General features: G+C 44.8%; 1 protein-coding gene across 1 annotated transcript in view; it reads left to right on the top strand.

Moving 5' to 3' along the window:
* The first annotated feature begins 444 nt into the window (after positions 1 to 444).
* Positions 445 to 24284, top strand: part of Tacc2 (transforming acidic coiled-coil containing protein 2) — a 186237-nt gene continuing 162397 nt past the window's right edge. Inside the window, exons 1-2 of the mRNA XM_028769369.1 lie at positions 445 to 502; positions 2905 to 3004. Coding sequence (XP_028625202.1) covers positions 2972 to 3004 — 33 coding nt within the window. The 5' untranslated portion in view covers positions 445 to 502; positions 2905 to 2971. The remainder of the gene's footprint in view (positions 503 to 2904; positions 3005 to 24284) is intronic.

The raw sequence follows: 24284 nt of genomic DNA, 5'->3' as shown, positions 1-24284 counted from the left end.
AGGCTATTTGGCTGGGTGCCTGTAGCTCTGTCAGGTCTGCTGGTCTTCTCCATCCCAGAGGACAGGCCGCCTGCCTATCAGCAAATCTAGTCATGCAGTGCTTTTTTATGACTTCACTAGTTGAAACTCAAACCACGCCTGGGTAAGTTCATTCTGTACACACCAACGGGTGCCAGACTGCTGCGTCATCTGGTTTCCACGAGTTTTCTTTGTCTTTCCATAGTATCTGTAGTGGAATTTCCCCAGGTGTACACAAGAAGCTCCGTGAACATGTGACTTCTTTCTAGAAAGAGATCTGTTCCCTGATCTTGTGCACAAAAGCAAGCAATGCTAAGTGTGACCAATCAGGGGCAGAGATAATTAGAATAAGCCTGTCCTGAAAGGAGCCTCTGCTGATGTCACCATTGGGGAAAAATGCTCGGCATAAAGGCCCTGGGAGTGACCAGCTGGGAGGTGCAGATTCCCAGGCAGGAAGGCTTCTATAAACTCAGCCACAGTCCAGGTATGAAGACAGCACCAGGGTGGGGAACAGCTGTTTGTCCAAGTGGAACAGGGCTTAGCTTAGACCTCACAGGTTTTTGAATAGATAAGGAGAAAGTCCAGTTGTTCAAAATCGAACTTTCCCTGGGCCTTTGAAGTGCAGACTATCCCTGCAGGTAAGTGGAAACAGGTAGGGGGGGCCTGCCTTTTTGGCCTGGGGCAGCTGAAGGAGGCCTGTCCTGAAGTCCCCAGAGGAGGGTTCCATTGTGAGTCTACAGCCTTCTGTTTGCTGCCTCAGTCATACTATGCCAGAAGGAGATTTGCCATTTGCTTTAGTCTGTTAAAAAGCCAGTACAGCACTTAGGAGATGGAGGCAGGGGGATCAGGCTATCCTTAGCAGCACAGTGAGTTCAAAGGCACTTTAAAAAAAACTAATTTTTATAATTTTAAACAAAATTATTTAGTTTACTTAGGAAACGAGTATAAAAAATTAATATTTCATCTTGATGTTGTGATACATACCTTCAATTCCAGCACTTGAGAGGCAGAGGCAAGTTCAAGGCCAGCCTGGTCTACATAGGAGTTCCAGGCCAGCCAGGGCTATGTAGAGAGACCCAGTTTCAAAAAAAAGCTAAAAAGGAAAAGTTTAATATTACAATGGACTGTATGGAATTTAATGTCACATGTTTTAGCCTGGCACATATACAGAAGTTAATAATTGATTAGAGAATAATGGTTCTAGCAACATTATTTACTTATGAGGAACCATCTTCAAAATGAAAATAAAAATTGAACTGAACCGATCAGTTTAAAATAAATAATATTTTTAATCGTTCTACAGCTTAGTAGGATATATTTGTGGGAGAAGTATGCAAAGCAAGCTATCTGACATTAGTTATTGATCCCAGAAACTGATAGTGATTTCAGTGTCATGATATTAAGTGAGATCTGAGCATGATACTCAGTATGACGATAATGCTTTCAGATACTGATGGCAGCTGGATTCTCGTAAGAGTTAGGAGTTAGGAGCAGGGCACTCGAGCTTGAGTCTGACATCATTGCCATGCCATACATTTTGAAGTATTTCATTTTAGCAGTCCTGGGGGATTGAACCAAGGCCTTGTGTATTCTAGGCAAGGGCTCTTTCACTGAGCCACACCCCTGGTCCCCAGACACATTTTAATTGGACCTGCTCACAGTACTTATATTCTATTGGTCAATGATTGTTCAGAATGCATAGCATGTACTGGTTACTCCCTGTTTGTTGACTAAGCAAGCCAACAGGTTTTTAAGTTTTTTTTAATGAATTGATTTCTATTTTTTTGTTTGTGTGCATACACACACACACACACACACACACACACATGCACGCCTGAAGACATACTCCTGCTATTACTCACTCCTAGGGGGTGAGAGGACAACGTTCAGGAATCCTCCTCACCACTTCAAGGCTGAGAAGGTCCCTCTTGTTTTGGGGCTCCCACTCCAGGCTAGCTGGTCTGCCAGCTTCCTTCCAGTCTTCTACCTCTGCCTCCTGTCTTACTATAGGATTGCTCGCTCAGATTACAAATGCACACAACCCTGACAGACTTTTTATATGGGGTCTGGGGGTTGAACTCTGGTTCTCCCCACTGCATGTGTCGGGTGGTCTCTAAGGCACCAGCTTTTAAAAGGTGTCTGATTGTTAAAGTTTCTATGGTTTGGCTTCTCCATAAAGAAAAAAAGTAAGCATGCCAGGTTGGTCCCTGAAATCTAGCAAGTAATGTCAGGCAAGGGGTAGTGCCTCTCTGATAATTGTTTAGGACACACTATGTAGTTAGGAGGATTGTTAATGTGTCACCGAATGCCTCTCGGCAGCTTCATATGAGTGTCTATTCCTAGCCTGGCCCCCAGATCACCATTTCCCTCAGCAAGGAGCCCACATGCACAGAAGTGAAGGCGAGTGGATGAAACAAGCGTTCAGAGGGAAGAAGGAGGAAAACCGTGTTGGAGAGAAGTAGATTCACACTCCTAATGTTTGACAGCAGGCTGTGCTGTCACCAACAGGGAGAAAGCAGCAGCACTGAGTTTCCAAACTGAGTACAGTTGGAAACAGAAAACCCTCCTGGGAGCGGTGTACCCCAGGCTACTTGGCATTTGTGGGTGGAGGAGGGAGGTTGTCACTTGTGTATGTGCATACGTGTGCACGCTGGCGCTAACTCAGATTCAGGAACAAACTTGCCTTTCAGAAGCTGCAGCCAACCCTGGGCGGGGAGTGAAAACGCCAGCCCGTATTGGGAAAGATGTCTGGGTGGCATGTTGCAAAAGAAAGTCCTTCCAAAGTGATTTTCCATGATGTGGCTGAAGAGATAAACATTCGCTGTCTGGCTGTGAGTTTGGGGAGATGAGCAGAAGAGAAAACCTCAGCTCTCCTTCCCTTTCCAGGTGTTTATGCCCTTTTTCCAGTCACTCTGACCAACACTCTGAGGGACGCTGGGCACCCTGAGTCACCATGGGCAACGGGAACAGCACCTCGGACCACCAGGTGGGTTCAGGGAGCTCTCTCCCGCCTCCTGCCACGCAGGTCTCTTTGCTGACAAGACTACACTAGCCCCCGAACATCTCGACTCCAGCTCCAGCGAGAGGCAAAGGACAACATGTCCTCCGCCTGGATCCATGTCGCGTATTTATTTGTACCTGTGGAGCCATTCCTTCATTACATTTGCAGAATTCCTTTAGTACTTCAGTAGCCCTGAGCGCTCCTTTTTATCCTGTGCTTTAAAAACTGTGATGTTTCTTCCAGATGGTATCTACTCAGCAGCTTCCAGGGATTAGGCAGAGATTAAAATGATTCGCAAATGTAGGAATGCAGGAGCTGACTTAATGCAAATAGTTGTTTTTGAGTCAGACGAGGTTTTCACAGTTGGAGAATGGATTTTCAACTTTCATCATGTAAGTCTGGGTTAATAATACATATCCAAGTCTTGCCATTATTTAAGTTTGAGGATATTAGCTTAGTGCCCTGGTGAACAAAGGCAGAGACACTTTCCCATTATCTCAGAATGTGAAAATTTTGGATTAATGGTATGGGCCTCTTTGGTTGGATTTTTCTTAGGTTTAAGAAGCAACCTGCAGCTGGGGAACACTTTAGTTGAAGTGTGTGCTCCCCATGTATTTGGACCAGAACTCAATCCTACAGAACCCACACACAATCATACAGAACCCAGATACGGCATGCACTTTTAATCCCAGCACTGGGGAGGTGGAGATCCAAGCACCCTGGGAAAGTTTTAGTTTCAGTGAGAGATCCTGTCTCAAAGAACAAGGGGGACAGTATCTGAAGAATGGCATCTAGGATTAAGAGTGTCCTACACACAGTGAGCCTGCGTGGACACACACACACACACACACACACATCTAAAAAATACAAGGCGTGAAAAAAGAAAAGAAAATACAAGGTGTATTTTCTCACTTCTTTTTTTCCAATCAATCTGGGAAGATTTTTTTCCTCAGGCAGGAAAATATTAATTCATAAAGAAAAAAATAAAGTGGCAAAATCCAGCAATTTTAGATGGCAGGCCAGAAGCAATAACCACGGGTATGAGACAATAGGGAGAGGTAAGGACTGTGGCAAACAGGTAGCCTAATGAAGGCAGCTGTCACCAACTACAGCTGACTGTGGTCCTGGGCAAAAGTGGGCCCAGTGCAGTAAGGTTTTCCTATTTGTTCTAAAGAAGCCAGAAGCCTGTATTTTTCTACCAAGTCTTTAATGGTTTTTTGCATGCATTTTATTTATTGTCTGGGTGGAGGCATGCACATGCCATAGCACGTGCGTGAAGGCCAAAGGACAACTTCCAGGAGTCAGTTCTCTCCTACCATGTGGGTCCTGGAGACCAAACTCAGGCCATCAAACTTGTCAGCAAGCGCCTTTAGACCCATTGAGCCATCTTGTTAGTTACTTATCTATTTGTTTATTTATTTATTTTAGCTTTTTAATTTAAGATAGTGGCAAATTTATGTATCGTTTTAAAAGTACAAAGAGAGACAGACCCTCAAGGGTGGCATTACAAAATTATTCCACAGTTTTACCAGGAAGACACTGAAATGGCCAAGCTTGAGGAGCCTATCCATAGCCAGACTGGTCTTGCTGCCCTTTATAGCCACGCCCACTCTGGCAACTGATACTATTCTACAGTTTTATCATTTCTAGAATATTATAGATATAGGGTAGACAGTGTGTTATCTTTTAGAACTGGCAGAACTGGTTTTCTGAGCGGGTAGAATGCTCTTGCAATACGCCCCAGCTACTGTGTATTGTTTTCTGACACTGTGGAGTTGTAGTCCATGCCCTAAAGATGTGATCCAGTTCTCAGGTCATCCCCCGCCCCAAAGCATATTTGTTTTATTTCTAATTTTTGGCTATTCCAAATGAAGCTGCCTTGTGCATTTGTGTACAGGCATGCACTGTGTGTGTGTGTGTGTGTATGTATGTGTGAGTATGTGTATCAGTGTGTAAGTGTGTGACTATGTATGTCTATGTATGTATGTGTGTTGTATGTGTATGAGTGTATATAAGTATGAGTGTGTGTATGTGTGAGTGTGAGTATATATGTGTGAGAGTGAGCGTGTATGAGTGTGTGTGTGTGCATTTTCACTTCTCTGAGATAGACACCCAAGTGTTCAATTTCTGGCTCATATGATTGCATGTTTGGTAAAGATTTGTCCCGGTCACCATGTTTCCCAGTCGCTGTGCCTTCTTACTGGCCCACCAGTACATGGTGAATGTTAAGTTTCCTGCATCTGAGAAGCATCCATAGAACTCTCTGGGACTGGATAGCAGTCACTGGAGTCGCTATGCGAGCTGCACAGGTCACCTGGTTAGTCACTTAGTAGCCATCTCAGGTGTCAGACCAACCATACTGCTGCTTGTCTTCAAGCTGTCCTCTCACAGCAGCCCAAGGTGACACCACAGTGCCACCATGCACCTCTCTCCAGTCATCCTGTAGACACTATCATCCTACACCGTCACACGGAGGACACACACAGTACAATAAGATCATTGAGGTCTGGAGACAGATTAAGAGCATTTGCTGCTTTTATTGGGGGGGTGGTAGTTCCCAGCACCCATATCAAGCATACAACCTCCTTGTTACTCCATCTCCAGGATATCTCAGTACCCTCTTCTGGCCTCCTTTGGCCTCTGCACCATAACTGGACACAGAGATATACAGAGAGAGAGAGAGAGAGAGAGAGAGAGAGAGAGAGAGAGAGAGAGAGAGAGAGAGGTGTACACACACAAGTAATAAATAAGCCAGTTATGAGCTGGGTGGTGGTGGTGCACAGATTTTATCTCAGCACTTTGGAGGTAGAAGTGGGTAGCTCTCTGTGAGTTCAAGGACACCCTGGTCTACAGAGCAAGCTCCTGGATAGCCAAGGCCTACACAGTGAAACTCTGTCTCAAAAAAACAAAACAAAACAAAAAAGAAACTAGTCATTACATTTACTATAGTATGCTGTTGTAATTGTTTTTTTTTTTATTAGTTACTGTTATTCTCTTGACTACTTTTTAAGCAAACTTCATCATAGGTCTATCTGTATATCAAAGAGCAGAATCAATGCTAGGTCAGTGTAACCCGTCATTTCTACCCTCCTTTGAGGCAGCCACCAGGGTCTAGGAGTGTTATCTCCTGTGGATAATGGACAAATAATCTCTTTGATGAAATATCTTTTGCTTGTTTTATAAATATTATTATTTTAGTGTTGGTTTTGAGAGTTTGCTTTTGAGAGTCCTTTATGTAGTCTAGAAGTCAAATTGTGGTTCGTACAGGCTTCCTTGTTCTGTAGCTTATTTTTCCATCCTCTTAATAAGCCAGGCAGTGGTGGCGCATGCCTTTAATCCCAGCACTTGGGAGGCAGAGGCAGGTGGATTTCTGAGTTTGAGGCTGACCTGGACTACAGAGTGAGTTCCAGGACAGCCAGGACTACACAGAGAAACCCTGTCTCAACAAAACAAAACAAAACAAAAAATACGGTCTCACATAATACAGCATTTTAATTTTAGTGAGGCACAGTGTATCTATTTTCTTGCAGATAGTTCTTCTACTGTTAAGCCTAAGTGCTCTGCCTAGCTCTATGTCCTGGAGATTTTTTAAAATGCTATTTTCCTGAAATCTTTAAAGTTTAACATTTTATATTTAAATTCCATGATGACCCATGAGTTAACTTTCATAAGGTACAAGGTTTAGGTTTCAGATTCATCCATTTTTCCTTTTTTCTCTCTGTCTATCTGTCTCTGGTCTCTGTCTCCTCTTCCCCGCTCCCCAACCCCAATAGGGACTCAAGTACCCAGAACGGCCTTGAGCTCTTCATCCCCCTGTCTTCACTTTCCAAGTGCTAGAACTACAGGTGTGTGCCACCCATACCTGACTTATTTTCTTTCCTTAGGTTAGTTTGTTTCATAGCTATCCTCATTATCAGCTTCCTCCACAAGAGTGGTACGCTTGTTAGAACTGGCAAAGCCATATTGACACATCTTATCACTCACCATCCATAGGCTATGTGAAGATTCATTCTTGATGGTGTACATTCTGTGGACTTTGACATATGTAACCACATATACTTTGTGCAAGAGTATCATATTCCTAAAATCCTCTATGCTTGACCTTTGCCCATCTTTCAGGCCTTGGCAACAGCAGATCTTCAAAAACAGTTACTTTCATATTTTATCATCATCAGTGTGTTTATATATATATATATATATATATATGCCACATCATGGATGTGTGTGTGTTTGTGTGTGTGTGTGTGTGTGTGTGTGTGTGTGTGTGTGTAGAGGACATCTTTATGGACTCAGTTCACTCCTTCCACCCTTTTGTGGGTTCTGAGAAAAGAATCCAGGTTACCAGGCTTGTATGGCAGTGTCTTTATCCCAGGAGCCATCTTGCTGGTCCAGCCACAGTTCTTTGTATTGCTTCAACAGTTGTATCTTTTCCACAGTGCCATATAATTAGAATTACATAGTGCGTAGAATTTTTGGATTGACTTCTTTGATTTAGCAACATCCATCTAAAAGTCCTGTTTCTCCCCCTCCCCTCCCCCCTGTACTGAATAACATCCTACTTTTTTTGGACACAGTTTACTTATCTGCCCGGGACCATCCTGGATGCTCTCAAGTGTTGTGCAAACTTGCAGTGAACATCCATGCTGATGTCTCAGGAGGACATAACCTGTAACTCCTTTGGGTAGATATGAAGGAGTGTGGCTGCTCTGTCACATGATAAGGGGAAGTTTAGTTTCATAAGAAGCTGTCCATCCACCTACTGAGAATGTCACTCCATTGCACAGTCCCACTGCTAACAAATGGGACCTCCTCTTGATCCCCATCCTCCCCAGTGTTGAGTATTGGCAGAGATCTAGATCTCAGTCACCCTCACAGGTACATAATGACATATCACTGTTGCTTTAGTTGGCACTTTCCTGATGGTATATGGTAAGGAACATCCTGTCCTGTGCTATTTGCCTCTGTGTGTCTCCTTTGGTGAGCTTTCAAAGTCATGGAGCCATTTCTTTCTTTTTCTTTCTTTTTAACCTTTTTTAAATCAATTCTTTGTGAATTTCACATCATGCACCCCAATCCCGTTCATCTCCCCCTCCCTTGGACCCAAACTCTGCCTTTGCAACCCCCCTCCCAACAGAGAAAAAAAAATCTCATGGAGGCTGTAGTGTGTCACAGTGTGTTCCTTTTGTCCACATTTCTTTGCTTGCAAATGTTCATTGTAATGACTTTTTGATCTGGTTCAAGGCCTCTGGCTTCTGTTATTCATCAATATTAAAACTTTACTAGAATTCCTCTCCAATAATCCTGTTGTTGCCCTGTGTCATGGAGATCCTGTAGTTTTGGATCTATAGAACCAGCCCCTTTGTGCACTCCATCAAGGGGGTAGGTGTTGGGGTGGGCCAACTCAAAGCCCTGGATCTGGGCCTGAGAGGTCAGCCCACCAGCTCTCACATCCTGGGGGCTAGTTCTCCTTGGTTGATGCCCTGGTGAGGTACAGAGCAGTTCTCCCAAGTGTTGTAGCTGCTGAGGGACATGGCCAGTTCTCCCACTCTCATGACCCTGGGGCCAGCTCTCCTAACTGCTGTAGTTGGCAAGGGGCAGTAAGTGACAAGAGTCGAGGGTGAAAGAGAGCATCTCTCCCTCAACCAGGCTGCTGCACCTCAGGCAAGTTGTGAGGGACAGCTCTCCCACGCTCACTCCCTTGGGCCCGGCTCACCACATCCCCACCATCAGGGTCAGCTCTACCATGCTGTCCAGGTGAAATGCAGGGCCTGCTCTCCAAAGTACTGCAGCAGGTAAGGGGCAGGGTTAGCTCTCCTGATCCATAATCCCATTGGGGACCAGCTCTCTTGCCTGATGGCCTGTGGCAAGGGCAAATGGAGGGAGGGGGATCTCTCCCTTGCTGATACCACTTCACAGCAGGCAAGAGGCAGGGCTGGCTCTTCCACACTCATGTCCTCTGAGCGGCTCTCTATGTAGCCTTGGCTGGTCTGGGATTTGCTATGCAGATCAGGCTGGCCTCAAACTTAGAGTGCTGGGATTCAAGGCGTGTTCTCATTATGCCTGGCATCTTGCTATTGCATTTTAAGGGTTAATTTTAAATACACTTTGAACAGCAGTTCTCTTTTAGATGTTTCTTTTGCAAATACGTCCTCCCAGTCTCTGGTTTATGTGCTCATTATCTTGAAGATGATGGTTTGTTATTTTGTTTGTTACTTTGACATTTATTGTGTTGTCCATGAATGTTTATGCCCTTGCTTTATTTGTTGAAAAGAGCCTTGCCCAATGGGGTGCCTGGAGTACAGCTGGCACACCACTCAGGGGAGGCAGAACCCAGTCTGTAAGGGGGGTCCTCGGTCCGTGTTTTCCCGAGTGAGAAACAGCAGAATCTGGGACAACTGTGGTTCCTAGTCTCCTGTGTACCCAGGCACTGCTAGCATACGGCTGGGAGTTGGGAATGGGAGTCCAAGGTCCACTCTTCCCCTCAGGGCATCCATGTACCAGGCAGGAAGAGGAAGGTGGTGGTGGGTACAGCAGAGTGTGGAGAGTTCGGAGGGGCTGGGGGGATTTAGGTGTGCCTCTTTACAGACTAAGGCCTCCCCAATCCACACTTATTCAAAGTGCTTTATTAGACGGCAGATGTGAATGCATACACCTTACTCAGAGTGAACCAGGGATTAAGTACCTTTTGTGGGAAGGAATGCCCAGGAAGGGAAGCTCATTGGCTTCTATCTAGATACCTTACTAGCATAGAGAACTCCAGGTTTTTATGCTATATGACTGATTGTCATGGTCTTCAGTGGGGTGTCCTGGTTACATGTTCCAGATCAGGTAGAGTTAGGCAGGGAGTTGGCTCCATTCCTACCATTCTCAATTCTGAGATTCATGGGGTTTGAGCTCACTCAACCTTACCAGTTCTGTCTGGTGACACAGTCCACTTTCCCCACATGAATGAATGGATTTCACATGTCTGTCACAAATTGGTTAGGTATATTTGTGTAGGTCTAGCCTAAGTTCTCTGTTCTATAACATTGACTCTGTTTAATTAGATTAAAATTTTGTAAACTTCATCTTTTAAAACCTTGCAAATAAATAAAAATCATACCAATGTTAACTAGATCCAAAGTCTAGACACCTCAGTGAACTTCTGTACAGTTAAATAGGCATTCAGAATGCAAGATGTGATTCCTCTCTTGATTATGGTGCTTATGGGTTAAGTCTTGAAGTCAATTAGAGTGTGTCTTCACACTTCATTCTTTTCAAAGGACATTGTCTTAGTTGCTCTGGGTCAGGGTTTTCCATATAAACACTAGAATAAACCTATATCTACAACAGAGTTGCTGGATTTTGATAAGAATTATATTAAAGAGTAGAGCAATACGATTTGAAAACAATAAATAAATTATAAAAAAAAAAAGTAGAGCAAGCAGAAAAGAATTGACTTCCTTGCTATGTCAAATTTCCTACTCCATGGTGTGTTTTCATTTATTTGACTTTATTTTATTTTATTTTTTTTTTTTTTGAGACAGGGTTTCTCTGTGTAGCCCTGGCTGTCCTGGAACTCACTTTGTAGACCAGGCTGGCCTCGAACTCAGAAATCCGCCTGCCTCTGCCTCCCAAGTGCTGGGATTAAAGGCGTGCGCCACCACTGCCCGGCTTTATTTGACTTTAAAAAAAAAACAAACTATTTGATAATCCTTAGCAAACAGGCCCTGCCTATGTGTTGCCAAGTTTTTAACCCAAGAACTACATTTTACTTCAGAGTGACTATACACAGTAAGGAATCATTTCTGTGTCCACACATTTTATGTAGACTCTTGGTTTTGTGTGCTGGTGTAGTCTATGGTTCACTCAGTTATGAGCTTCAGTGACTTTTGTGGTTGCAATTTTCATTGCTTCTTTGAGATTTCCTATAAAATCATGTTTGTAAATAGAAACTCCCCAGACACCCTTCTGAACAGTTTTGTTTTTCATTATCCTTTCTTGTAGTAAGAATTCTGGAAATTTGGTTTTAAAAAACACAGAAATATTATAAGAATGAGCTTTTGTTTTAATCTCAGGTGTGGGGTATAGGGCTATTTCAGATTGTGTGCAGCTGCTGACTATGATTTGTCTCGTGCTCTAGCTGAGGCATGGTTTTGCCAGCTGCAGATAGTTTCTATAATTGTGTGAAGTTCGGATTTTTTGGAAACTTTGGGAACTTTTCAGAGGGTAGATAAATGCTAGGGCCCCGATAGGTGGTTGGTGGTCATTTAGAGAGGTTGGCTGTGGCTTGTTAGTAGTCAAAGAAGAAACAAAGGAAATAATTGGATTCAGGGTCTCTCTCTCTCTCTCTCTCTCTCTCTCTCTCTCTCCCTCCCTCCCCCTTCCTCCTTCCCTTCTTCCCTCCTTCTACCACTCCCTTCCCTTCTTTCCTTGTTTCTCGCCAATATAATGTTGGGAGAATTGAAAGTTGGGGGGATAAAAGGTGGAAAAAAGAACCCACAAAGTACCAAAGACCAGCTTCATGTTTTCTCTTTTTGCTTTTTATAGTGACAACCACTCCCATTGCTTTGTTAACTAAGGGTAGAGATTATTCCTCATCTCAAGAAGAGACCATCTGAGTTTTCTAGTGTTAAGGAACATAGGTTTGCTTTCTAAACAAACATCCTTTATCAAGTTGAAGCATCTAGTTTACTTATGATTTTTTGGGTTTTGGTTTTGTCTTTTGATTTTTGAGACAGGGTTTCTCTGCTTGTCCCTGGCTGTCCTGGAACTCACTGTATAGACCAGGCTGACCTTCAACTCAAAGATCCACCTCCCTCTGCCTCCCAAGCGCTGGGATCAAAAGCATGTGCTACTGCTGCCCAACCTTATGATGGTTTAAAATTATTAAAGAGGATTTTGCTAGTGATTTCTCTGCATTACTTGACACAATCACAGTATTTCCTTCCTTGGATACATGGAATAAATCTCATGTGGTCATAGTCTCTAATTATTTTGACAGTATGTTACAGTGCTTTGTTTTGTTTGCTAATGCATTTTTTGGACTTTTGTGTCCAACTTCATAAGAAAGATTTTTAGGGTCTGGTTTTGGTATCTGAATATTACTAACCTCACAAAACGAGTGGGAAAATGGTTACTCCTGTATTTTTCAAATACTATAGAAGAGAAATCCTACATTTAAAGACATGTTCATAACTGGACATAGGGGCACATGCCTTTAATAGGAAGCAGAGGCAAGAGGATCTCTTCAGAGTTCAAGGTTAGCCTGGTCTACACAGCAGAAAGACTGTATCTCAAAAACAAAGCAAAGAAAACCAAAAAGACAAAACACACACACACACAACCCTATTAACAACAATTTCAATTATTTTTAAATACTCTGTGAGACAAAAAAGATGCCTGCTGGCTGGGGTTGGCCCAGGTCAATCTCCTTGGACTTATCCCTTTCAGGAACATTCCATCATGAGCTTGAGTGGAGGAGGGCATGGCCATCAGTTGAGAGCCCTTGAGGGGCACTAGACATACTTTGGCCCCTATTCTTCCTCATACACCAGCTAACATCCCTCCTCTGAGGTCTTACAGATCCGGCTAGGTGTAGCCGCAGGACTCTGCTCTGGGGGCAAGGGAGCACAGTGTGTAAGGTCTTGCAGGGAACTGGAGCTCTTGGCTTGCAGGTCCTCGGGCCAAAAGGCGTCCGTCCGGGAACCGGCTGAGTTCTCAGGCCCTTGGGGCCCCCAGGCACCACTAGGGGTGTACGGGCTGGATTTGCCTGCAGCTAAAGGGGAGAGGGGGAGAGAGTATTCTGGCTGGGTCCTGCAGGGATGAGATTTCTTAATTGCAGCGGCTTGCTTGGCTGGGTCATGGCTGGCTTGGCTTGCTTGCTTCGATTGGGTGGTTGGTTTGGTGGTCTCTGTGGCTGGGAATGCAGAGAGGTCATCTGCCGGAGATTAGACAGCAGCTCTGTAGCTGAAAACTTTCTCCACTGGTCCCCACAGCGGGTCCCAAAGAAGAAAAGTAGTTCATGGTCTTAAGATGTTTATTGTCATGGTGGAAAGATGAAAACTATACCCCTTTTCCTCAGGGTGGGTCTGGGGTTAAATACCTTTTGTATGGAAGAAGGTCTGGGAAGGAATGTTTAATTGTCTATGCCCCTCTGGCCTTTAGTTATCTCATTAATAGAGAGATCTGTCTTGAGGCTCTGTGACCTGTATTCATGCCCTCTACCTGTGGAGTGGCTAGTGGGCATTGTCCTATGTAACTGAAGGACCCCACTCTATGGAGCTCTGCGGTCTTGTGTCAGGAGCCTAGAGTCTGGGAGCATGGGCAAATGCCTACCGTCCCTTGTAGGGAACCCTGCAGGATCACCTGCTGGGTCACTGGGGTTTCAAACCTAGCTCAACCAGAAATCAGGCTGCCCTTCACAGTCCTATAAGCATACATCTTTAGATACAATCACAGAGCAGAAAGATACACACATACAAACACACAAAGAATAGTATGTTTGAAACCAAGCCTTAAAAGCCCATCTCCAATGACACACCTCCTCCAACAAGGTCACACCTCCTAATCCTTGCCAAAGAGTTCCAAAAAAACAAAGACCACATACTCAAAACCATGCACCTATGGGGGCCTTTCTCATTCAAACTACCATACCTGCCTTACTCAAGATGAACTTTAACCTGAATATAGGCAATTTAGGACAGCTTACATTTTCTCCCTATTATTCTTACAAATCATGCTGTCTAGAATGAGATACTTACTATTAACCAATCACAGATTCCATAGAGATGGGACTTCTGGGTCATAGGGCAAGAAATTCTGCAAGGTTCTTGCTATACATGTTGTAAAATGTTTTCCAAAAAGGTGATGCTGTCTTGTTCTTTTACCATCTCACTGTATTTCACTGTTTATTTTAATGTTTCAAGGTAAAGATGCTTTAAAGGAGAAATACTTTCCTCCCACCTCCTCCCAGCTCAAACCCAATCTGTCTTCTAGCTCTGCCTTCCTAGGGTACACAGGTGATGCTTCCTGATCTGGGAGTTTTCAAGTCTCCAGTCTAATCAGGCTTGAGCCAGTGGGTCTTTGTAAGGTTGTGTTTAGGGTTACAGGGGCAGAATGAAGTCTGCCTTCCACAGAGAAGCAGTGTGGAAATGTTTGGCTGTAGATTGGGGCTTCTCGTGGAGATGGGGCCCTGGGATCGTCTTTTTGTCTTTTGGATGCCTCTACTGACATGACTGCAGCCTCCTGAATCACTCAGATCCAACTCAACTTCTCTCACCATTCTGCTTCTCACCCTGCAGTTCTATTCTTGGGTAACATGCAAAAATCAAAATCTGATGAGGGTCATCCTGACTCTACCCACTGACCTCTTACACACCTGATACACCATCCCTTGATTGATTAATTAGTTAATTGGTAGCTTGGCCATTTATCTTTGTGGATTTCTTTTTTAGGTCTTTAGGGAATTCTAAGAGATAGGCATGCCATTTCTGATGATCATAACCAGAGAAGAGATATTGGGTTATAGAACTGAGAAGCCCCTGCCTCTAGTTGTAATATTGGCTGAGTCCAGAGCTCCAGTAGATACTGCAGGAGCTCTCTCCTCTAGATCTTGCTCTATTACTCTCAATTCTAAGGTTTCAGGGAGTGCCTTTGGGTTGTGGGGGGAGAAAAAAAAGGTGTCTGTGTTTCTCCCAGCTAATGGTCCAACCTCACCTGACCCTCGTAAAGAAGCAGACACATTCTGAGTATGTCATGTTCCCACTATGAGGTCAGATATTATTTCCACATATGAAATAGTCTACCCCAAGGTTTTTATCCAAACAGTAGAGCACAATGACAGCCCTACATTGTCTGTCACTATTGCTTGGAGCAATTTCTCAAAGGACAAAGGGAATATAGACCCATCCCATCCTCCTGTCCAACTGCTTTCCCCCTTGACATACCATGACCATATTTCACACCTGCATCCCCAGTACTAAGTTTTGGTACCTCCCACTCTCCTGTCCTGCTCAGGCTTCCACATCTGTCTAGATTCTTCATCTAGAAGCAACCCTCAGCAGAGGATTTCTTATATTCTGCTTAAAAGTGAGTTCTTAGAAGTAAAGATGTGAACTTTTGTGGTTCTTCTGTCCCCAGATTAAGGATCCACTTTGTCACCAGGGCCAAGTCTGCTGAGCCCTAGCCCTGGTTGTCTCTCATCTTTATGCTAGAGTTTCCTCTCCCTCTGTTTTCTGACTCCCCTGGGTACCTGTGCTGGCTAGTTTTAAGTCGATTTGAGACAAGCTTGAATCATTTTTGAAAGAAGGAGCCCCAATTGAGAAAAACGCCCCCACCAGAGTGGCCTGCAAGCAGCGCTGTGGGACATTTTCTTGATTGATTAGGGAGGGCCCAGGACACACTAGGAGGTTCCACCCTGGGCTGGTGGTCCTGGGTACAATAAGAAATCAGGCTGAGGCAAGCCATGGGGGAGCAAGCCAGTAAATGATACTCCTTCATAGTCTCTAAGTCGGTTCCTACCTCAGATTCCTGTCCTGACTTCTCTAAATGATGGACTCCATGCTGGAAGATGCAATAAACCCTTTTCTCTTCAAGTTGCTTTTGGTCAGTGTTTTGTCACAGCAATAATAAACTTAAGAGAGACAGTAGCCACAAGCAGAGCAGGAACACACTGGGCAGGAGTTGAAAATAAAGGTCCTGGAATATGCTTCTTCCTCACACTATGTCCTAACAGGAAGACCCTTTGCTTTTCACAGGAGGACGCTGCTTCACACAACACTATGCTGTGGCCTCCAAACCCTGATCCTCCACAGGTACAGGTGTGTGTGCTTGGCATGGCTAGCCTTTTGGCTGTCTAATATCCAGGTGGCGCCTGACAATGGGTGTGGCGTTGGGATAGTTAGCTTTTTCCTCCCTTTCTCATACCTATTCCTATCCATCCCTTTTTAATGCAAAACACACTAGACATCAGCGACACAGGTTTAGAGTTTGAGAAATAACATGTTGAATGTAGCTCTGAGAACTGACTTGCTTGATAGGCTATGAGAGCTGAATAAGACCTGTGTCGTCAACTGAACAGAATTCAGAGGCGGGGAGCCAGCACTAATCCCTCCAAAGGCTTCCACTTTGATTTCTTTTGTCCTAGAGGGAGGCCAGGAAATGGTGTGGCTCTACCTTCCATGCCAGTGGGCAAAACTGATTTGTCATTAGAAAGCTTCAATTCGGAATCAGCTGTGGGTGTCATTGCAGAGCAACGCAGCAGCTGGCTGAGCTCATGGTGACAGCTCAAGGTGTTTGTAGTTGAAGGGAAGGGCAGCTATCTGGAGAGGTTGTGGGGGTGAGTGCCACCAGGGAAGGCATGTTCTACCATCGTGATCCTGCCTGTGCAGGTGTGTCTGTCATCAGGTGACCTGAGACTGCTTTAGAGAGCCACTCCACCCTGAAGGTGGCTGCCAGGTGGGTGTGCTTGAAGTATTTGTCTCCAGTAACCTGAAGTTCTGAAGTTGTGAGGTGAGGCAGCTGCTCATGTGGAGCGTGGTGAGACCTGTTTGCACATGCGCTGTCCTCTGGCTTCTTCACAGTCCCATGAGTGAGTGGCCTGCGTGGATCACTCACGTTTTACAGAAAAAGGGGCTCGGTGGTTAATCAGCTTGGACATTTGAATGAGGAGCAGAGGAGCGAGGATTGTAACCTCGGCATTCAGCAAGTTGCAAAAAAAAAAAAAAAAAGCCTGGGCCAGTGGTTTCCAAACTGAGTTCTTCTAGCCTTAAGGACTGGACCAAGGTCAAAGAGGAAGTTGACAGGAGAATCCAGGTCACTAGCCAGCACAGCTTACCTAATATGGGGCTTATCTGAGGCTCAGAGTCAGAGCTGGAAGAAAGCCTTGACTTCACGTTTCCACCTCCATTGTTTTTTCAGTTTTGTGTATTTGCTCTAAAAGTCAAGATATTTTGCCACTTCCCTAAACCTGTGACAGACTGAAGACAACAGGCTGTCCTGGAGGCCTCAGGTCTAAGCTCCTAAGTGCCTCTCCCAGGATAGGAGTAACTTGGTCTTCTAAGTGAGGACATTGCACAGTGATCCGTTGCAGAGCCCCAGACTTGGGCACAGTACTCCCATTCGATGATCATTTGTGAGGACCACCCACAAAGGTGAACCCTGCTTCATGGAACTTACACACAGTTGGGGAACCAGGCAGGTGAATAAATAAGCCAGTAAGTAAATGAACGAATAGATCTGGACAGCTTTATGATAATGGACATGAACTTGCTCCCATGGACTCAACAAATGGACCACAGAAATCAATGGTTGGCCAGGGGTTAGCACAGACCAAGGAGGCTGGAGGCAAGTGAGACTAGGGTTATCAGTGACTACTAGGTTCCAGTGAACCAGAGCAAGAAGCTCTGTGACTAACAATTACATACTGTACTTGTACTATAGAAGACCCGGTAGGAAGGACTCTGGCGGTTCTCACTGGAGTTCAGTTTCCAGCACCCACATCAGGAGGGTCCCCAGTTGCCTGTAATTCCCATAACTCTGACTACAGGACACCCAATACCTCTTCTGGTCTGTGTATGTGACATGCACACAGATAGACACATATACACACATAAATAAAAGTTAAAAATAAATTCTTTTCTTAAAAAGAAATGGGCCTTTTACAATGGTTTCATTAATATATATTAATTTTATATACTAATAGCTTTGATTATATTTTCATATATGGAGATATTGTGTTTCTACATTTACCCTCCATTACCCTGTGTTTTCCCCCTCCCACTTTTACTGAGACCCCTTTTGTTCTCATGTCTTTTTCTTTCGGTGTCCTAAGTTTGTTTAGAGTTACTGACGGGAGCATAGATGAGGGATAATTTACAGGTACTCGGGCACCTTACCTGTGGCTACAGCAGTGAAGAAAATGGTTCTCTCTTCCTCCTCAACCATGAACTGCCCAGAGAGCCACAGAAGGCGTGGGGATTCAGGGCTCCCTCCCCTGCTTTGTAGTGGGGTGTTTATAGGCCAGATCTTGTGCCTATTTATTTATCAATTTATTATCTATCCTGAGACAAGATCTCACTAAGTACCTCTGGCTGGCCTAGAACTCACTTGGTAGACTAAGCTGTCTTTGAACTCACAGAGATCTATTTGCCTCTCTGCCTTCCAGTTGCTGAGATTAAAGGCATGGACCACCACACCTAGCCTTATGTCTTTTTAAAATCAAACTTTTAAAGTATGTCAGACTTATTGAAATTTTCAAATAATGTAGAGAGCACTCTCTTCCATGGATGCTCCACCAGCTTCCATAATAGCTGCCACCTCACTTGATACCGTTCATCTATGTCTGCTGAGAACTGGGGATCTCACTGGTCAGCAGTGGCACATGCGTGAACACACACACGCACACCCTTCTTACACACTCTGAACTTCAAGCCTATGCTCTCTACCCATTCAGGGAAGAGCAAGGCCTCAGACCTGTTCTCTGTTCCCAGAGCTTGTTAATTCCTCCCAGGACATCATGCTGATTCACACTAGAAAACATTGAGGTCTGATGGGTGGAGGTCCCACCCTAAGGGCCCCTCCCTTGTTGACCTAACTGAAATGTCCACTGCCTGGTGCCAGGGTGTCCTCTCAGCCTGTGTTGGGGAATCTGTCCTTTTCTGTCTTCCTCTTAAGACTCAGGATGATCAGAACTGGTACGAGCAGTTCCCTTCACTTGACAGGCAGATGGGCAGCCTCCTGGCTGGAGCGTGGACATGTGTTCATCTCCCATATTTGGCCAGCCTGGCAGTTATTTCTGAAATCTGACTCTTAGTACCATGGAGATGACCTTTGATCTACTTCCCAGCATTCACCTGCACTTATTCTGCTCCCCAGAAGCTTATTCACGTAACGGACAGTGCAGGTAGACACTCTAGGCATGATCTAGCCATGCTGATTAAGCGTGCCTTAATTATTTTATGGGCATGGTCTAGAGAGGTGGAGAAAATTTAAAGGTAAGAGCATTAAAAACATTTATATATATATTTTATGAGAAATGCTTTACTTTGGATGGAGGATACTCTCAGGACTTGAAAGATGCTGTCACTGTCTTGTCTAAAGACTGTTTTAAGATAGACTGAGAGCTCCAGAGTATTCTTGGGCCAGGAAAGGCTGTTTGTTTACTCAAGCAGTGACAGTTGAAAGGAGACATGAAGAAGCAACTGGGCAGCTGGGCTGTCATGTGAGCACTGTTTCCCAGCCTACTGTTGGAAGTGGAGGGAGGGACACTTTTACAAGGATGCCTGTCAATGCACCAGGGATCCCAGTGCAGTAGGTCTTACTTGCTAAGAAGGGGAAACTGGAAGAGGTTCAGAGGCACTGTAGGAAATTGAAGAAAGACAGGAGCTTTTGTGGACGTATCTACCAGAATGAACGGATATAAGTTATGTTTCATATTCAACAAACATCGGGGCATTAGATCTAGGCTCTTGGACTGCATCAGTTCCCGAGGCCCAGCTGTTCAGGAGCATGATGAAACATGGCAGCATGGCAGAGATCGCAAGGCCACTGTTCCCACTGCGTGGCAAAACAGCACAGATTGCTGAACATCATAGTACACGGCTTTAATCCCGGCACTCAGGAGGCAGAGGCAGATGGATCTCTTCGAGTTCCAGGCCAGCCAGGGATACAGAGAGAGAGCCTATCTCTAACCTAAAGCAAAGCAAACAAAAAGTACAGACCACCCAGGTCCAAATCCCACCACTTCAGTGGTGATCTTTGGCAGAGTGGCGGAACCTCTCTGTTTATCTGTGTGTTTATTTACCAGGATTAATTAGATTTTTAAAAAATTTACCAGGATTAAATATGTAAAATAGCCAAGTGGGCATGTCTAATAATACATTTGCTATTTCCTGCCATCGCAGGATGTTCTCTAAGTGGTAGTTGTTACTATTGTTACGGAAGGAGCATCAGACTTCTAGTCAGAAGACCTGGACAAGCCCCTAGTTCCCTATTTCTTATCTAGAAAATGGAAAACATTTTCTACTGTCAGTAAGTAGGGATTCTGCAGAGTCACAGGGGTGTCTTTGAAAAGCATAATATGCCACCTGTGTGGTCTGCTTTGTTGCTTTTACTTGATGATAATGACAGTGAGGAGAATGGCTGTAATTACTGTTATGTTGATAGAGGAAGGGTTAAACCCACGCCAACCTGCACTCCAGTACTGAGCGATATCCCTGCCCTGTTGCTTTGCTTTGAACTCTGCCAAGACCAGTTTCTGCTGTGAGACCAGTGCTGTGCCAGCAGAGGAGCTGGGCTGCTGACAGAGGAAAGGCCTGACGCTGGGATTCCTCCAGAGACAGATCCGAGGCCTTGTTCCATTCCCTTTGCCTTTCGATACAGCAGAGATCTTTGACCTGCCTCCTCTCCTTCTATCAGTTGTGTCTGCTTGAGCTGCTAGATGAATTGATATATTTCCAGAGTTACTTGAAAGAAATCTCGATCAAGTGGCATAGGGTTATTCAGCACAGATACTGTGTGGTGAGAAGGGAGCTGACTGCGGGTGTCAGAGGATGACACTTGCCCAGGCAAGTAAGAACTGGGTAGTGATTTTAAAATTTTTTTTTTTTTTTTTTTGGTTTTTCAAGACAGGGTTTCTCTGTGTAGTTCTGGCTGTCCTGGAACTCAGTTGGTAGACCAGGCTGGCCTCGAACTCAGAAATCCGCCTGCCTCTGCCTCCCAAGTGCTGGGATTAAAGGCGTGCGCCACCACCGCCCGGCGTGATTTTAAAATTTTAAGACCCTGGCATAGATAGATGGTTTGGCAGTTAGGCGTGCTTTTCCAAAGGGCCTGAGTTTAGTCCCCAACAACATAGTCCCACATTGGGCAGCTCACAACTGCCGGTAACTCCAACTCCAGGAAGAAAAGATACCTCCATGGGCATCCATATACCTGCACATGGACACATACAGACTCCCCTCTCATACACAATTATAAGTAATACAAATAAATCTTAAAACATTCAAGACCCTTTTATAAAAATTTCACTCCTTTCATACTGGGATTCTTGAGTGAATATACAAAACCATGCATTCAAGGGAAGAGATTAAACATGAATGAGGAGCCTTCCTCTGAAGAGGATAGAGTTCGAAACTCATCAGATCCAAAGGTGCATCCTGCTCCTGCCCTACAGATGGGTGCTCCCTAGATGCTCAAATGGAGGCTGAGCCCTGCAAGCAGGGCGGGGAACTGTCAATCCCCAGTGCTGTAGCAGTGGCCTCCTCTAAAGTGGGGACCCAGTGGCAGCTTTCTCTGCCTCCTTTTACACTTCATTGTTGAGGTGACCTGTCCCAGCTCTGGGAACAGACAGTAGCAGGTATATTCAGATTCTTGCTCTGTGGTCCCAGATATTGAACCTCTGAAGCCCTGGCTCTAAAGCAAGGATGTAAGCAGCATCTTCCTGTAAGTGTGATGATTTGCTGAGAAGCCAATCGTTGTGATTTCAAGAAAAGATGCCAGCCGGCACCTCTGTTAGTGAGTGAGTGTTGCTCCTCTCTCCCATAGTTGTTTGCATTTGAAAAGGGTCTTTGCTCTGTAGCTTCAAGCTCACCATCCTCCTGTCTCAGCCTCTTGAGTGGGATTAGAGGCAGGCATTCTCTGCTCATTTTACCGTCTGTCAGCTAAAGTGAAGGGAGATTTCCACCTCAGTATTCACGTGCAGGCCAGACCATTCAGGGTCTTGGCTACTGGGGCATCCTTTATGGTTTATCTTTGGATACAATTGAATAAACCCAGATAACCACTGGGAGAAATGTAGCAGCTGAGGAAGCAGACAAAGCCAGGAAAAGGCTGTAGCCATGTAACAGAAGACCAAAGATTTCAAGAAGAGCACCAGGTTCAGAGACGTGTCTTTCAGAAACTCCAAAACTAACTTTCAAAATCCCACTGGGAGGATTTTTTGAAGGGAGGGGGTACACATACATGTACATATACATATGAGAATGTGCACACAAGAAGGCTGTGTGCCATTCCAACGGTGGGAGCCATTCCTAGGTGTCTCTCACGTTGACAGCCTCCAGCCATGGTACCAGTGTGTGTCATCCTAACCTGTGAGCAGCTCAGAGGAGAAAGATGTTCCCCAGCTCACTTTCTGGTCCATAGCAGGCTTTAGATAAATGTTTCTTGGGTGGTTGGATGAATCAACAGCCAGTGGAAATAATTCTTTCCCAGTCTGTCAGCGAGAGAAGACACTCATCGAATGTTCTGCTGCAGCAAGGTCTGTGGGGGTGAATTGGTTGGCTCATGAGAAGATTTCTGTGTCTCTGGTTGCCCCAGTGAAGTGGAGGGACAGAGGAGATCTCTTTCTGGGCCATGTGAGGGAAATGATGATCAGCAGTCAGCTTCAGGGACTGCAGGGTTTCTTCTAGTGACAGACTCTAGTGCCATTCCCACCACTCCCTTGTGATGGCAAGAATACCCCAAAGAGACATATCCAGCTCTCAAACCATGCATCTGACCTGAGGAATGCCACCCTCCCAATCACAAAGCCAGAGCCACCAAAGGGATTCTTATTCTGAGGATTTGGATCCTCCTCTAGATTGAGCAAGCAAGAGCAGAAGGAAGGAGCTCTCATGCTAACGGCCTTCCAAAGTGTGTGCCTGCATCCCCAGCTCAATGGGACATTACCAGGGGGACCACAAACACAGGTGCTCAAGAGACTGTTGAGTGCTCCGAGTTAAAGTTCAAGAAATGAACTTGACCATGGTGGTATATAGCTGTAATCATACAGTCATACAGAAAACAGAGACAGAAACCCCACAAATTTTAGGCCTGCCTGGGTTACATAATAAGACTCTGTCTCTAAATAATTAAGTAAATAAAAATAAAATTCAATAAGTTAGTTCCTGTGGAACCCCTTAGAATCTTTTTTTTTTTTTTTTGGTTTTTCGAGACAGGGTTTCTCTGTGTAGCCCTGGCTGTCCTGGAACTCACTCTGTAGACCAGGCTAGCCTCGAACTCTCAAACTCAGAAATCCACCTGCCTCTGCCTCCCAAGTGCTGGGATTAAAGGCGTGCGCCACCACCGCCCAGCCCTTAGAATCTTTAAGATGTTCATATACACTGTGGACCTCTGAAAGGAGGCTGTGAATTATAGCACTTCAGATTCATTTGACCACAGACAGCTTTGCTTCCTTCCAAGTTGACCAAGTACTAGATGCACGGAAATCTTTTGGTTGCAAGTAACAAATGTCTACCTTGTACTAGAAAGGTAAATATTTCAATGCCCTTTCCTCTCACCTCTAGGAAGGCAGGCCAATTTAGAGTGGATTAGGGGATGGGGAAGGAGGGATGACGCAGTGGTTAAGAACACTGTTCTTCTAGAGGTCCTGAATTCAATTCCCAGCATCCACAGAGTGACTCACAACCATCTGTAATGGAGTTCAGTGTCCTCTTCTGGTGTGTCTGAAGACAGCTACATTGTGCTCAATACATATAAATAAATAAATCTTTTAGAAAGAAAAATGGATCCAAGGGTCCTAAAAATAAGACCCAGACACCCAGATCACTCTCCTAGCTTCGTGCTATACGTTCTTCTTTCCTTAGCTTACAGGATACCTTCTCCACCATGATCAAAGTCAAAGTGCTCAGAAGCCACCCACCCCCATCTCTGTTTCTTCAAGGAGTCCCGTGGAAGAACCTGACCACACCTGTGTCTGCTCCCACTGCAGTGGATGGGGCTAGGGGCATTTGCGCTTGGCATTTTTAAAAGAGATCCTGAGGGACTGAGGAAATAGGTGGGACATTTAAACAAAGGCAGACCATTCCCAAAGGGAGTGTTGTTTAGTGGAGAGATGGGGGTGCAAGGTCCGGAAAGAAAAAACACAGTGACTGCCTCTGGAAATGTGGCTTGGGGTTTCCAGGAGCCCCTTCCCCTCTTCTGATTTCTGAGCTGCACCTCAGCAGGCATCCCTGAAACTGAGTGTTTAAGAGGACAAAAATCTCATTGTTCTGTCCTGTGACTTAAGCTCTGAGTATGATGCTTTTGCAGTTTGGTTTTAAAAGCCAACAGTGATTGAAAATATAGATGTGTCACTAGACACGTGTATGTGCCTAGCTTATACAAGGTCCCAGGCTCAACCCCTAGCACTGGTTTAAAAAAAAAAAAAAAAGATAAGTAGATAAAAATAAATGAACAAATAAAGTCTACCCTCTTTCTCCAGAAACCCTTTAGAGTTTGATAAGTATCATCAAGGCTTGGTGTCTTTCCTTCCCTTCCCTTCCCTTCCCTTCCCTTCCCTTCCCTTCCC

The sequence above is a fragment of the Grammomys surdaster genome, unplaced genomic scaffold, assembly GCF_004785775.1.
Source record: "Grammomys surdaster isolate TR1022 unplaced genomic scaffold, NIH_TR_1.0 192, whole genome shotgun sequence".
NCBI lineage: Eukaryota > Metazoa > Chordata > Mammalia > Rodentia > Muridae > Grammomys > Grammomys surdaster.
This window is presented reverse-complemented; position numbering and strand designations above follow the sequence as displayed.